Raw genomic sequence first — 14,782 nt, 5'->3', positions numbered from 1 at the left:
TGGCACTTCCGGGTCGCTACCGCGCGGGGCACCATGGGAGTTCTGGTTTTCCCGCGCGCTGCCGCACTCCGGCCGTCCCCTCACACCCTTGCCCCTCCCTCTTTTACCTTTTTTTTTTTAAAAAAAAAAAATAAGTTTTCTCGGAAAATTTCGACACAGGTGTTATCAAAGCAGCTCATTTATTTCAGTCCTGTGATACAGCCACCTTCATTGCTCCCCTCCCTCCCCACCCTGATTTTATCTTTTAGTTTTTTTCCCCCCTAGAAACAGCAGTTTTGCAGCAGTGAAAAAAATTGTTGCAACACAAGATCCAATCTCCAACGCCTCGGAGCCGCTCTCCGAATTAAAAATTATCAAAGTTGTGTTGTAGAAAGAAATATTACCTGTCACCAAAAACCTCTGTGCAGAGCCTGGTCATCACAACAGCCTCAGAAACTACCTCAGAAACTTCTCTATACACACATCTCAAACACACTGTACAGGAAAATAAGCTTATAAGAGCTATTCTGACACATCTCTCCACTATTTGGCCAATCCAAACACTTAAAGGTCAAAAAGTTGGTATCTCCTCACTATCCCGTCTCTGCAGCACGTGTAAATTTGCTTTTCCCAAGAAGCTACCTGAAAAAGAAGGGGGGAAAATAAGAAGTAGTATTTAAGCACAGTATTTCTTAAGTGACAGTTAAAAGTGAAATTCTCAGAGATCAGCTTTCCTGTTGGACTTTTACAGAGGGAAGGGGAAGTGAGTGTCCCCTAAAACAGGATTAGCAGGTTTTAAAGAACAGGTTCAAGGTTTCACCAGGCGCTTAGGGAGCAGCTAAGTGCTCACACAAGGGTTCTTCTGTTAGATCCGAAAGGGAAAAAAGACTTTTTTCACACTTTTCTCATGTTTTGCTCATGCTGATGAGTTGTGCAGGTAAAATCTCAGCCTCCCATGCAAGGCTGAGTGTTACCCTTAAGGGTGTATGTTGGCTAGGAGAGGAGGAACAGGACCACAGAGCTGGAATGGGTTAAAAACAAGAGCTATTTTCTACCAGCACTACCAGGCTGAGAGCCCAGGGAAACCAAGTCACCCTCCCCAGCCTGTGCAAGCACAGCCGGGTGTCTGGAAATACAACAGCAAGACCTACTTTCTGGTCTCGTGTCACCCGGGGACAAGAGAAGACAGGCAGCTGCTGCTTTTACCCTGATGATTCTCTGAGCACAATTAATTCACACTTCTTTACAAAACACAGCTCTGCCACAGCTACTCCCACAACCAAGCTACTCCACTGCTTCAGTTTTGCTCCTGCATGATGGAGATAATGCCAGTGTATACCACAGAGGATTTGTTTATGCAAAATATTAAGATCATTCAGCTAGGAAAAATAAAAAAAAGCTTAAGAGTCAACTGTGTGAAGGAACCCGTTGTGAAGGCTGCAAATCTCGAGATAAAGGCAGCTGCCTGCTACCTGACGTTACCTTTCCCTACACCCTTTATCTTGGGGGATACGCCATATTCCTTACCTTGTACACAGGGTCGCAGTCTGCTTCGGTGAGATCGAGGACATAATCAAGGTCTTGCTGAACGATAAAGCAGGTCCCATCACCTACACGAGCAGAAGAGATACCAAGCAAGGAAGGAACATCAGCTAGTTAGTGAAATAAGCCATGCTCTTAATTACAAACAACACTGAACAGGCCCATCAGAAATGCCTGGTCACAAGGTATGGAGTTCCCAGGAAGAGGGAAAAGTGCCGTGAGGATGTCAGAGAGATGGGGGAAGGCTCTAAACGTTGAGAGGGGACTTTGAGGCCCTATTTTGGAGGAACACAGGAAAAAACAAAATCACAAGGCCAAAAGCAACCATGTAATATTACAGAACCACAGAATGGTTTCGGCTGGAAGGGACCTTAAAGATCATCCAGTTCCAATCCCCCTGCCACGGCCAGAGACACCTTCCACTAGCCCAGGTTGCCCAAAGCCCCGTCCAACCTGGCCTTGAACCCTTCCAGGGAGGGGGCAGCCACAGCTTCTCTGGGCAACCTGTGCCAGGGCCTCCCCACCCTCACAGGGAAGAATTTCTGCCTTACATCTCATCTAAATCTCCCCTCTGTCAGTTTAAAGATATACAGTTTAAATATAGCTCCTACTACATCACCTTTTTGCCATGGACACTCTCCCCAGCCAGTCAGCGCTTACATTTAAGAGAGCAATACCCACAAAACTCCTTGATTCAATTATACAATTTGTACTGTTATAACACAGCACTCGAGTTACCTTGGCTGGCAATAAATCCATCTCGGTACGGGAGCAGCGAAAGCACTGGTGCTCCTGATCTATGGATGACCTGGATTGGAGTGCTACAAAAAGGAGCAGAAACAAGGAATGAGTATTGTGGTCTGTAGTCAAAAGCCCATTCCAATGTGCGAACACTGAAAGAAAAATCTGAGTTAAAAGATACATGAGGAGAACATACAGGACGTGGGGATTTAATCGGTGGTTTGCAAAGAGTCTCTGTCCTCTAGAGGCAGATGGAAATCAGCACTGGTTTTCCCACAGATGTTGCCCAAGGATCAAAGGGGGAAGAAAAAGTTAGCTAGCAGGTGAACACCAGCACGCCTCCATGGTGGATTACAGACAGGGATTATCCTTACCAAGACACAGACAAAAGCTTGGAGCTCATCCAGCATGAAAGACTCCCCAGACTTCAGTGCCAGCCTCCCCAGCCCCCACCCAAAAGCACCATCTGGACGTCTCCCTGCTCAGAGCTGGCCTTTGACACTAATAGAAACCAACTTAGAGCAGATCCTGTGTGGGAATCTCACTCTGGTGCTGGGACGAGGATCAGGCTAAATGGTAACATCCTACACAGACAGTTAAGTGTCCCCAGTGAAGGGGAGGAAGGGACAGTGCTTTTGGTGGGAGGAACACAGCTGTTCAGAAGTTTTCTGCTAAAACTCCCTACATACACATGTCCATAGATTGTATATAATCACACAGATATTCATATGTAACATAATATGCACAGTACATGAGCATAACTTTAAATATAATTTTCAGTATACAATTCTATCTAAATTTTCAGTATACAATTCTATCTATAAAGCAATTATCTGAGAGGTAAGGCTATGCCAAGAGCACCCCTGGTCACAAATCAAGACTGAAAAACCTTTCAGTAACTAAGGAACCTGCACAGAGCCTGTAGTCTTTTAGGAGGCACTTTCCAGAGAACATCCCATTAGATCACCAACACGAGCAACAGTATCCTCCTCAGTGCCCCCAGGAGAAAGAAACATCCACAGGAGGCGGAGAAGCTCACGGTGCCACAGCTTGGGCTGTGTCCACCCTTCAGAAGGGGCACTGTCTGCCAGCACCCTCAACTTGTCTCTCTTTCCCAGTCAAAAAACTAGCTGTTGCTGAAATATGTGCAGTCCCAGGCACTCACTTTGTGTTTCTCACATCCAGCTGATATATGTTCCCATCCTGAGTCCCTGCGAGGATATAGGTACTCGAGAGGAATGTGCAGCAGTTGAATGCATCAGAGCCAACGAAGAGGAACACCTGAGAACACAGGAGCAAATGCAAGTGTCAGACAGTCACAGATGAGGACACAGGACACCCAGAAGATGGAAGCAATCACTTATTTAGCAGTCAGTACAGTGGCTTTCATGAGTCATGGCACAAACTGGCAAAGCCAGAGCTAGGTTAACCCCTCAGCTCTGCTCCAAGACGAGCAGAAGGGCGCTCCAGGATCAGTCTTGCCAAGCCAGCACAGACAGTGCAGTCAGTGAACACTCCTGGGTCTCCTGTGGAGAAAGGATGTGTCACTGTGACAGGTGAACCAATGCTAGGCTCAAACTAATCTTCAGACACCCATGGAGCAGCCAGACCAGATCTGCAAAGACCATTCCTTCCTGCCAGAGCTGCAGTCATCACTACAGAGGCTGTGAGCTCCTTCCAGGTGAGCCCTTGCCATCTCACTGACCAGCCTTGGTTCCACCATATCTGTTCCACCTAAGTTTTACTCACCACAAACACCACAAGCAGTTCCTGAAATCACAGACTGGTTTGGGTTGCAATGGACCTTAAAAAAGGTCATCCAGTTCCACCCCCCTGCCATGGGCAGGGACACCTTCCACTAGCCCAGGTTGCCCAAAGCCCCGTCCAACCTGGCCTTGAACCCTTCCAGGGAGGGGGCAGCCACAGCTTCTCTGGGCAACCTGTGCCAGGGCCTCACCACCCTCACAGGGAACAATTTCTGCCTTAGATCTGATCTAAATCTCCCCTTTTTCAGTTTAAAACCGTTCCCCCTTGTCCTATCCCTCCCCCCTGATGACGAGTCCCTCCCCGCTTTCCTGTAGCCCCTTTCAGTCCTGGGAGGCCGCTCTAAGGTCTCCCCGGAGCCTTCTCTTCTCCAGCTGAACCCCCCAACTCTCTCAGCCTGTCCTCACAGGGGGGTGCTCCAGCCCCCCGAGCATCTTCATGGTCTCCTCTGGCCCTGCTCGAGCAGGTCCGTGTCCTTCTGCTGTTGGTGCCCCCAGAGCTGGACCCAGCACTGCAGGGGGGTCTCCCGAGAGCAGAGCAGAGGGGGAGAATCCCCCCCTCACCCTGCTGCCCACACTGCTCTGGGTGCAGCCCAGCACACGGGTGGCTTTCTGGGCTGCCAGCACACGTTGGTGGCTTACAGGCAGTTTTCCAACCCCCCCAAGTCCTTCTCCTTGGGGCTGCTCTCCAGCCACTCCTCGCCCAGCCTGGATTTGTGCCTGGGATTGCCCCGACCCATGGGCAGGACCTTGCCCTTGGCCTTGTTGACCTCCATGAGGTTCAGAGGGTCCCCCCTCTCCAGCCTGCCCAAGTCCCTCGGGATGGATCCCTTCCCTCCAGTGTGTCACCGCACCACACAGCTCGGTGTTGGCAGGGAACTGGCTGAGGGTGCGCTCAGCCCCACTGTCCATGTCCCCAGCAAAGATGTTAAACAGCGCCGGTCCAGCCCTGACCCGTGAGGACGCCCCTCGTCACTGCTCTCCACTTGGACATCGAGCCATTGACCACAAGTCTGAGTGTGACCCCCCCAGCCAATTCCTTACCCACCGAGTGCTCCATCCATCAAATCCACGTCTCTCCAATTTAGAGACAATGGTTCAATCTGCCACGTCATCAGGAGCTCCTGTCCTACTGCCCAAGATGGTCCTGATAAGATCTGCAGTACCCAAGATCTCCATCTCCCTTTGCCAAGAGGAGGGAGATAAGACGGACTGGTGACCACCTGAGGTCCCCTTCACACCCTACTTAAAACCCCTGCCAGAATAAACAGCAACTTCACACCTCGGCTGTGTGAGGCAGCCTGCAGTTCCTGTTTTCACAATGACACCTACTGGCCAGTTTTAATCTTCCCCATTCCTGGGTTAAATTAGTGAGCAATTCTTATTCCTCAAACCCCCACATAGAAATCCAGCCAGCAGAAAGAATGGGAATGCATCCCTTTATTGTACCAGGTTTTAGTCTGTCCCCCACAGAATACACTGCAGTGTAAGACCTCGGCCAAAGCCCTCCCGCGCCTCCAGCCTGGTTTTGTCCTTTTCTGTGCCACACAGTGAACCTCACCAGGGGAACGGAATGGGATTAACACTAACCAGTTCAGCCATCTACATTAGTTTTAACCTGACTCAATTCCTCAGCCCAGCGCTCTGCACAACCACATGAACAGCAGCTTAAAAACCAAGGAGCTGCTGCAACGGCAGTGGAGCTGATTTTATAGCAGCATCTCAAGAGCACTCTCCCAGGCAAGTACTTCTGATAGTCTCCGACTCCTTACCGGCTGCCTGCTCTGCAGTCCCACTCCTTGAAGTTTCTTGTCTTCTCGAGCCAGCAGCAGGATTTTCCATTCTGTCCCAATCTCACGTTCACCTGACAAAAGAACAACAGTTAATTCCAGCAGCGGCTACCAACAAACCTTGATAATACCAAAACCTGACAGTTTGGATCACCCCTGCTTAACCTACAGCAACATTCCTCCAGACCCTCAGACACCAGCAAGGCAGGCCAGTGATCAGGGAGACCCCAGTCTTAATCACTCAAAAATGCTTGATGAGGCTCAATTCCTCCTCAGGACTGGACTGCTTGATTCCCTTCCCTAGGCGGTACAAGGGCACACAGCAGCAAGTCATGCGCTCGAGATTATTGGTGACAAACCTCAGCAGTTTGGGACAGGGGGATGAAGGTGAATTTTAAGAGAAAGATCCTTACTGGGAGCTTTTTCAGGCGTGCCCAGGTTCACTGAGTTGTCAGCAGTGCCCACAGCGATGCCGTTGACAGGAGAGCCGCAGTCAGCGATGACACCCAGACAGGCAGATTTTCCACAGTCCCAGAGACGGGCGGTGCCATCTCTAGAGCAGGAAAGGACATTTCTTCCCCGATCCACAATGGCAGTGTCCAAAATACCTGCATCAAAGCAAAGGCCATGATCAGACAGTGGAAGGTAGATAGACAAAGAACCTCATATCCCAAGGCGAACACAACCAGCAGCCCCAAACCACCGTCCCCACAGCGGCACCAGTCACACACAGGCAAATTGTGTGGGGTGCAACGTGGGGTAGGGAGCCACGGCATCTAGAAAAAATGTATGTGGAAGGCAGCAGCTCCCAGCAAACGGTAGAGCGAGAGCCACTGCCTGGCACAAAGGCAAGATGTTACCAATAAAATGATCGGCAACCCCTCGCCTCAGACTGAGCTGATACAGCAGCTGCTGCTGAGTTTCTACCTCCAAAATTAACCTCCGACTTGGGCAGAAAACAGTCTAGCCCAGCACTCTTCAAATATTGCCAAGTCCAGCTCTGGATAATCCCAGAAGTTGTGTGGCACAAGCAGCATCCACATTATCCAGCTACAGCAACATCAAAAGAGCAGTTTTTGCAGGTGCCAACATCCCCTAACAGCTTTTATTTCACTGTGGGATGTTTAGTCTAGATGTGAAAAATGACACAGAGGTTTTTTGGAAGGGAGCAGTCAGATGATTAGAAGATTTAATTGATGCTTTCCCTACAGAAGCAGTCATTAAACATGACAAGCTCAAACGACAGGATAAGCCAAGCAAACTGACTGCAGCAGTTTGGGCTAGAGTTATAAGCAGTGAATAAACTTCAGAGCCATCGGGAGATCAGCCAGCATCACTCTGACCAAAGCTCTGTTACACCGCCTGCCACGTTTTGTTTACAGGACATTTGTGGCAAAGTATTTAGAATCCACACCAACAGATCACACGGGAACAACAGCAGGTTCAGTGCAAGACAACTTTCCGAGTTAATCAAGTTTTGGGCTGTCAGCCACGTCGCTTATTGACCTTTTCAATGAAGCCTTGCACCTCATGAGACACGGAAAACAAGAGCCTGTACGGAGCAGTTAGTTGCTTATGAAGGAGATAACTTGGGGCAGGGCTTTGGGCGTCTGTGGCATCATGCGGATGCCACATCCACAATGCACTTGGACTTGCTCACAATCACCCAAGCATTTACATGGGCATCCCTTAAGCAGCAATCACCATGACAAGACAGCTTCACTGTGCTCCAGGCCAAGTGTAAACAGGAGTAAAATGGGAGCCTGCTTAAATATTACATATAAATCCACACTGATTCTGAACAAGGGGGCCTGGAAAACAAATCTTCTCCCCAAAGATTAACAGGGGCTTTGTCCAGGAACTTGCTTTGATCACAGCTCTCAGAGGTCTTTCTGGGTAGCTCATTTTCCATCCCTTGCAGGTCTTCGCTAGGACTAAGACAGCATCAACTGGAGGAGTTTGTAGTGTAGACCCTGAATGCACAGAACAGCACTAAACTCACCACGCAAGGTGGCCAATGCATCCCCCACATGAGGACACGAGGAGGGTAAAGAATTTACTCTCATTTTCAGCAGCGAGACCATCAGCAGGGGCAGAGCTGAACACCTGTCCTCAGCACAGGCTGAACAAGTTTATTGCAGCCCTTCTTAAGAAATAATCACTTAAGTATCCTTGCAGCTGCTCTTGCTGTGCCTTACTCAACAGCAGACGTCTTCGAGGCAGGTAACTGCCTGTCTGAGTTCTGCAAGTCAATAATAAACTGCTATATGCTTTTCTGGGCAAGTGTGGGGGGGGGGGGGGGGGGGGAAGAAAAAAGCAGCTCTGGAGCAACTGAAGGCAAACAGGATGACCTGGCTGCAAGCAGGAGGCATTTCCAGGGCAGGCAGCAAGGCTCCTGAACACAGGTCGGAGCTCTGGAGAGTGGAGACTGCCCTGGAGGAACAGAATGTGCTCTGCCTCCTCCTCTGGCACTCACACCAGGCTAATGGACTGCTTCCTCCCTCTTTTTACCTTAATTAACAAAGAAAATGCAGGTTGGCAAGAGAAACAGTTTCACCTGTCTAATACAACAAGTCCTTAACTCTGGGAGCTTGATAAAGATACCCCGGACATCAAAAACAAATGTACAGCACAAAGTGCAGCAGGCTGGTGACTGAACATTAGCTCTCAGGTGCAAGGCAATTATACACACGGCAGATCAAGCATTTTAAAGGATGAGTACTCTGTACCTCCTTTGTGACCTTTAAATGTTACTACGCAGCTGGCATCTTCTGCTGACCAGATCTTTAGCTGGGCATCCATTCCCCCACTCAGAACCACGAGGCCCGATGGGAAAAACCTGCAACAATTCACATCATACACATGGCCTTCCAATAGTCTCTGGAAAAACAAAGAACTACGTGCTAGTTCCATTGTTATCATCCTTATGCCGAGCAATTTTTGAGCTATGACACTGGAAAACTTGGCTTTTCCAGGTGGGCAGAGGATTAAGCTCAAATCCTCTGCGTTTGCATTCCTGGAACGGATTTGTCTGAAGTCAAAGAGCTAACAGGTACACTTTGGGCCTCCCTCTACCATTTCAATAGCTAATTACATAACAAAGGATACTACATTTGTTTCTAATAACAGGGTAAATGTCTTTATCCTCTGCCAAACAAGCAGCTGACAGGTTAAGCTCCACAAGAAACACCTTAACTGGGAAGGCAGCTAGCCACGATGCGGTTAATCCATCACGGGCAAGAGTCTTTTCTCCTCACATCATCTCTACTGCAGAAGAAATTCTGAGCTGGTACCACACAGGTTAGGAGCTGTCATTCCTAACTACCCATTCTCATTTTCACCCTGGGACTCCTCTCCGGATTGCTGAGCATCATTTCCCTTGGGAGAAGTCACACTTTCCCACAGATTTGACTTAAAGCCTCCGAGATGTCAAGTTTCAATTAGCTTTTCAATCAAAAGTCAGATTCTTGCCCGCCCTAGAGCGCAGCCTGACCCAAGTCACGGTCAAATTACTTCAGTAATGTCACACAACACACAACAAGGCTAGACATTCTTACTCTTATTTCTCCATTCGCAGCCTGCCAGATTTTCATGGTCCCATCTGTGCTGGTAGACACGCCAAGCCCTCCACCACTGGAAATATCAAGACAGGTAATCTGCAGGAGGGTAAAACCACCAAAAGTTAGCTTTATACCACCCCGTATATAGGTATTTCTGTTCAAGAGTGTAACTCTGTACTGGGGGAAGCCTGTGAAGTACATCATTCAGCACTTACCTCCCCAAGATATACTGCTGGACTCATTTAAAAACACCCCAAAGAGCTTCCATACTCCTAGCTAACAGTTTCAGCCTGATAATGTCCTAACAGTTCAGCAAGGACTTGGCAGGCTTTCTCGCATCACCCTCTCAATATGTTTTATGAGATCTTAATTGAGCCCTTAAGAAATCAAAAACCAAGCAGATCCTGAGGAGCAGGTTTTTTCTAGAGGACAAGGGCAACAAAAAAAAATTCTCCTCAATTTATCTGTTTACACAGATTGCTGCATTCCTCCTTCAAGAGCGAGCTGCTGATCTGGGCTGACCCGCAGCCAGGGCTCGGATGAGTTGGGTGACTGGAACCTGGCACGAAGCACCCCAGATTTCTTGTAATTGCCACCACATTTGACAGAGAAATTGTTATTCTCTGCCTGTGACTTTGCAGAGATCCGCAAGCAGGGAGAACAAGAAATGCTGAGTCAGAAGCCTGCACAGACAGCAGCTGTATTTCAGGTTTACCCCAGGTGAAGCAGAAATCTGGATTTTTCTAGCAACTCCTGTACACAGCTAAGAAATTGAGCCAAGCTGTTCCACGCTAGCCTGAGATAAGTGGCCAGCTTGAGAGCGCCCCAACTCACAAGCCCACAAGACATTTGTTTGAGATATTTATGAAGCCAACGGCACAGCCTAAATTTTCTGAAACACTGACTCAAAAGTAGTTCCTTATGCAGGCAAACTCCTCACACAGGCTGTCACACCAAGGTATTAAAAACTGCCCGCTGTGCACAAACACGGGGAGAGCTGAATACTCTCGAAGAGAGCAGATGTTGATCTTACATTCTTGCAAAAGGGTAGCCTTTCCCATGACGCCAGGCATCGCTGCTGCCATTTGGGAAAGGCAGATGCATTTTGGTTGTATAACAAGTATTCTAGCCTTGAAAGGAACAATTAATGTCTTCCAAGTGACAGAGATATTTCCAATACATATTGCAGCAACATTAAACAGGCTGAAAAAACAACTATATAGGTTTTGTTAGAACAAAGGTTAACACTAGTGTTGCATTCTGGAAAAAACAATACAATTATCACAGCTATGTAGTGGAATAGCTGCCTTGTCTTGCAAGATTTAGATTCTGGAGTCATGCTGTATTACCTCCAAAAGCTTCCTAATAATTGCGTTTGCACTCTGCGGATTAGAAGAAAATCCTACAGTGGTAAAACCCACTGACAGAAATGAGAAACGCAGATCCACCACGAGAAAGGCAGATCACAGTTCCGCTGTCATTCCAACCCCTCACCACCGCGACAAAGAGCAGGTTTCTGGTCTTAAATTGCACAGTCTGTCGGTCCCAAGGACCTGGTCAGGTAAAGGATGAGGCTGCTCATCTTCATCCCAGGCTTCAGATTAAAAGCTTTTCTGAACAATTAACTGCTCTCAAACAGGACTGGGCTTTGTCCATCCTCTTGCAGGTGCTCACCCTTAGCTAGCAGCCAGCCCAGAGAGACAGTCGGATTTACTACCACGTTCACAGGGAAACCTGAAGATACGAGTAGATTGAGAGACTTTGCCAAGAAAAACTGACAGCTGGAAGCCTGAGATTTGACAGTGCTCTCGGGCAGACCAAGTACATAACAGACCTGCATCAATCTCCAGCTGTTTCCAGATGTTAAGGAAGACGTTCTGTGGCATCCTATTGCTGCACGTGCATCAGCCAGGGTTTGTGGGGACATATGTCACACTTCAGTCACAAGTTTTCCTATTCAAGCAAGAGTCAGACCAACCTGCTCTCCTCAAAAGCTCTGACAGCTCAAATCACAACTAATTCTAAGAGGGTGCAGGATCAATACGCAACCTCCACTTGAAAAAAAATAATTGGGGATTAAAACAGGAATTAGAAGATTTAAATAAGAGCACAAAGTAATGGTTTAGCTGTTAGAATGGCTGTTAAGTACATTGACTTACATATTGGTAATGTGAGAAATATATTTGTAACATGAGTGGCATTTTATATAACAAACCAGTCTGTGGTAATTTGCTCCCTAGTTAAAAACAAAAAAAAGCCTGTGAAGGTCATTCAAGCAGGAACGAAAAGCCTCACTGACATCTGACGTACCCCCACATTTTCAGGAGGGATATGTAAACAGGCAGGGCCAAGCATAAGTGCTCAGAACAAGAGGCAGCAGGTAAAAAGGATAACTGGAGCTTAGTCCACACCGGCTTTAAACTCATCTACATATTAATAGATATTGCTTCAGCTGCTTTCCAGAGGAGATCTGCAGTGCAGCTGTAACCCATCACACCCATTTGACAGCAGACTAAACACTTACGCTTGCATTTCCATTTTGCTGTGCTTTGAATGTTGATTCCATTTATCACACAAAAGGGCAGCTGGGGACTCTTAAGTAGCACAAAGCTCAGAGAAGTGATTCACCTCTGTCTCCGGAGCTGCCTTACTGCCAAGCTCCATCTCTCAGCAGAGCCCCACTTCCTCTTAAAACAGCTGTGGAGATGCAGAATTGCCTTTATGTCAAAACGCACCTTGATTTATACCGCTTTTGAGCTTCACTAACAGAGACTGACTTTTCAGCATTTTCAGCCGGGTTTATCACAACAATTTACTCAATAAATCATGAGACAAGTGTACTAAAACTTCTCCAGGAGCCTTCAGACGACTCTCTTTAGGGCAGCTGGCTGTACCTGCAGGCTACACACCCTCTAGTTTCTCGGATCATTTCCACATAGGGTTAAGTGTTCAGGCAAAGCACAGACTACTTTCCAGCAAAGCCAAGCTACGTGCTTCTCTTCAGTGAAGAAGTGAAATTTCAGGTCACATTCAGCCTTTCTGCACCACTGTTCAGCGAGAAGCTGTATTTGTTGAACCCCCAGATCAATGGGGGTGCAATAACGAAGATTATTCAGCAAAATGAGCAGAACTGCTTTTAAGTAAGTGAGAAGCTCATGCAATTTATTTATTTTTTTAACACAAGCTCGGCCTTTCTGGTCTCTGAATTCCCACCAGGTCAAGATGAGTTTATACAACATTCAATTTCCAGCCCCTAAACCAGAAATTCATACAGCAAATATCAAAGACAGACAACTTCACTACATGGGGGCAAAGAGCTACTGCAAACTGGGAATAGATTTGAACCAGTCATAGATGAAAAGCTCAGTGCCTAGAACCTCTTATTTTTATCTTGGTTTTTGACACACTAATTTACACATCTTATTCCTTTAAACGGGGATCTGTCATGGACCTGAAGGAAGCAGAAATTAGATCATTTGCCAGAAAACAGTCTACACATTTTTAGAGATTATTTTCTGGGGGTAAACTTAACCATGATCAAGTTTCCCAAGTTTCTACAGTCTGATTCATTTTATTACCTAGTTCACACACAAAGTCATGCTGCAGGCCACCCCTCAGAATGAGAACGCAATGGTCAGCGACACACTGTGAAAGTTCATGGTCGCTTCCAGTTACTTCCCACTCACGTGCAAGGCTACTTACACTTTTCTGATGAATTCTACAAAAAGTTGTGTACGGAGCCAGGAACTTTGTGGACACATTTTCATGAGGACAAGAAATGAGAATGCTTTTCTAGAGGAGGAAGGAGAGGAGATAAAGAATTAGAAGTACTGTTAATCTTACTGAAACACAGAGGCTGCCAAGGTAGAACTACAATCTGGACCTGGCTGTGGTCTCTCACAGCCTGAAGACTGATGGAAAGTGCAACGTTGGGCTCATCTCCTTACACATTCTTTAACCAAGTAACAAGCGGCAGGACAAGAGGGAACGGCCTCAAGCTGCGCCAGGGCAGGGTCAGACTGGCTCTTAGGAAGGATTTCTTTGCAGAAGGGGTTGTTGGGCGTTGGAATGGGCTGCCCAGGGCAGGGGGGGAGTCCCCATCCCTGGAGGGGTTGAAGAGTCGGGCTGACCCAGCGCTGAGGGATCTGGTGGAGTTGGGAACGGTCAGGGTGAGGTTCATGGTTGGACTGGAGGAGCTTCAAGGGCTTTTCCAACCTCAATGATTCTGGGATTCTGTGATCCTCAAGATGCAGGCCCTGGGTGGCAAGGGACAGCTGCTACGGCCTGGCCACCCATGACACATAGCCCCAGCTTGACTATGGGATGCTACAGACCAACTCCAGGACACTGCATAGGCGGGAGGCCCAGGGCAGCTGGATAGGACCACTCAGGTGACCGGACAACAGCTTTAGGCTACTATTTTGACTATCATAAGAGTATCAGCCCCTCGCACATGGAAGATGGTTACCAACCCCCGCTCCACCTCAGCCCTGGCACCTTGGTGACTTCCCCAACCACGAAGCCCTCGGAGGCCACGATATCAGGGACGCCCCCAGTGCTGAGCCCGCGGCGGGTCAGGCTGCCATACAGGGTCGGCTTCCCTGTGGGGAGAGCAGCCATCAGCTCGGCCACCCCTCAGACCCGCCTCATCTCACCTTCCCCTCCCCCCCTCCTAACCCACAGGGCACCCCCACAACCGCCCTCACCCCCTCCTAACCCACAGGGCACCCCCACAACCGCCCTCACCCCCTCCTAACCCACAGGGCACCCCCACAACCGCTCTCACCCCCTCCTAACCCACAGGGCACCCCCACAACCGCTCTCACCCCCTCCTAACCCACAGGGCACCCCCACAACCGCTCTCACCCCCTCCTAACCCACAGGGCACCCCCACAACCGCTCTCACCCCCTCCTAACCCACAGGGCACCCCCACAACCGCCCTCACCCCCTCCTAACCCACAGGGCACCCCCACAACCGCCCTCACCCCCTCCTAACCCACAGGGCACCCCCCCACAATCGCCCTCACCCCCTCCTAACCCACAGGGCACCCCCCCACAATCGCCCTCACCCCCTTCTAACCTACACGAGTCCTTCAAGCCCTCCAGATACCCCCTCAACCCGCCTCCCTCCGAGGCCTCTGCAGGGCCCTCAGCACTCACCAGGGCTCCGGCAGCTCAGCCAGGCCTCGCCCTCGTCCCTCCTGCGGAGAAAAAGAGCGGCGGTAAGCGCGGAGCAGGGTAAGAGGCCTGGGACTAGAGGAAGGGACCCAGGAAGGCCGTGCCCACCTCAGCACCTGGCTCCAGTCGCTCTGGATGCGCAGCGTCGCCGCCATCTTGCCGAGGCACCCGCACCCCTTCCGCCTCCTTCCTTCCCGTCAGCCCCCGCGGGGCAAAACCGGAAAAGGA

The 14,782-nt window shown here is 49.0% G+C and overlaps 1 protein-coding gene across 4 annotated transcripts; it reads right to left on the bottom strand.

Moving 5' to 3' along the window:
- Positions 1–19: 19 nt before the first annotated feature.
- Positions 20–14,745, bottom strand: PAAF1 (proteasomal ATPase associated factor 1). Of its 4 annotated transcripts, none has more exons than XM_074816560.1 (12): positions 14,663–14,738; positions 14,537–14,577; positions 13,873–13,976; positions 13,078–13,167; positions 9,373–9,471; positions 8,545–8,695; positions 6,229–6,423; positions 5,798–5,889; positions 3,428–3,543; positions 2,260–2,342; positions 1,507–1,589; positions 20–107 (listed from the first exon to the last, which is right to left on the bottom strand). In XM_074816560.1, exons 1-12 carry the CDS (start codon positions 14,707–14,709, stop codon positions 81–83), a joined length of 1,128 nt encoding a protein of 375 aa, XP_074672661.1. In that variant the 5' UTR covers positions 14,710–14,738; the 3' UTR covers positions 20–80. The 4 variants fall into 4 exon arrangements, with proteins under 4 accessions (XP_074672661.1, XP_074672660.1, XP_074672662.1 ...); XM_074816559.1 differs by lacking the exon at positions 20–107 and adding an exon at positions 191–621; XM_074816561.1 differs by lacking the exons at positions 20–107; positions 13,873–13,976 and adding an exon at positions 195–621 and having other exon boundaries at positions 14,663–14,745.
- Between the last annotated feature and the right edge of the window lie 37 nt (positions 14,746–14,782).

The sequence above is a fragment of the Strix aluco genome, chromosome 2, assembly GCF_031877795.1.
Source record: "Strix aluco isolate bStrAlu1 chromosome 2, bStrAlu1.hap1, whole genome shotgun sequence".
Lineage (NCBI taxonomy): Eukaryota > Metazoa > Chordata > Aves > Strigiformes > Strigidae > Strix > Strix aluco.
The sequence above is the reverse complement of the archived record's forward strand: the minus strand, read 5'-3'. Positions and strand labels throughout refer to the sequence as shown.

Bases quoted from the DNA above. Each gene is read 5' to 3' on its own strand.
- PAAF1 (XM_074816559.1), bottom strand. From the start codon at position 14,709: ATGGCGGCGACGCTGCGCATCCAGAGCGACTGGAGCCAGGTGCTGAG. The intron at 14,578-14,662 runs GTGGGCACGGCC...TTTTCTCCGCAG, and splicing joins GACTGGAGCCAGGTGCTGAG to GAGGGACGAGGGCGAGGCCT. The intron at 3,544-5,797 runs GTAAGGAGTCGG...CTGTGTTCTCAG, and splicing joins GACTGCAGAGCAGGCAGCCG to GTGTTCCTCTTCGTTGGCTC.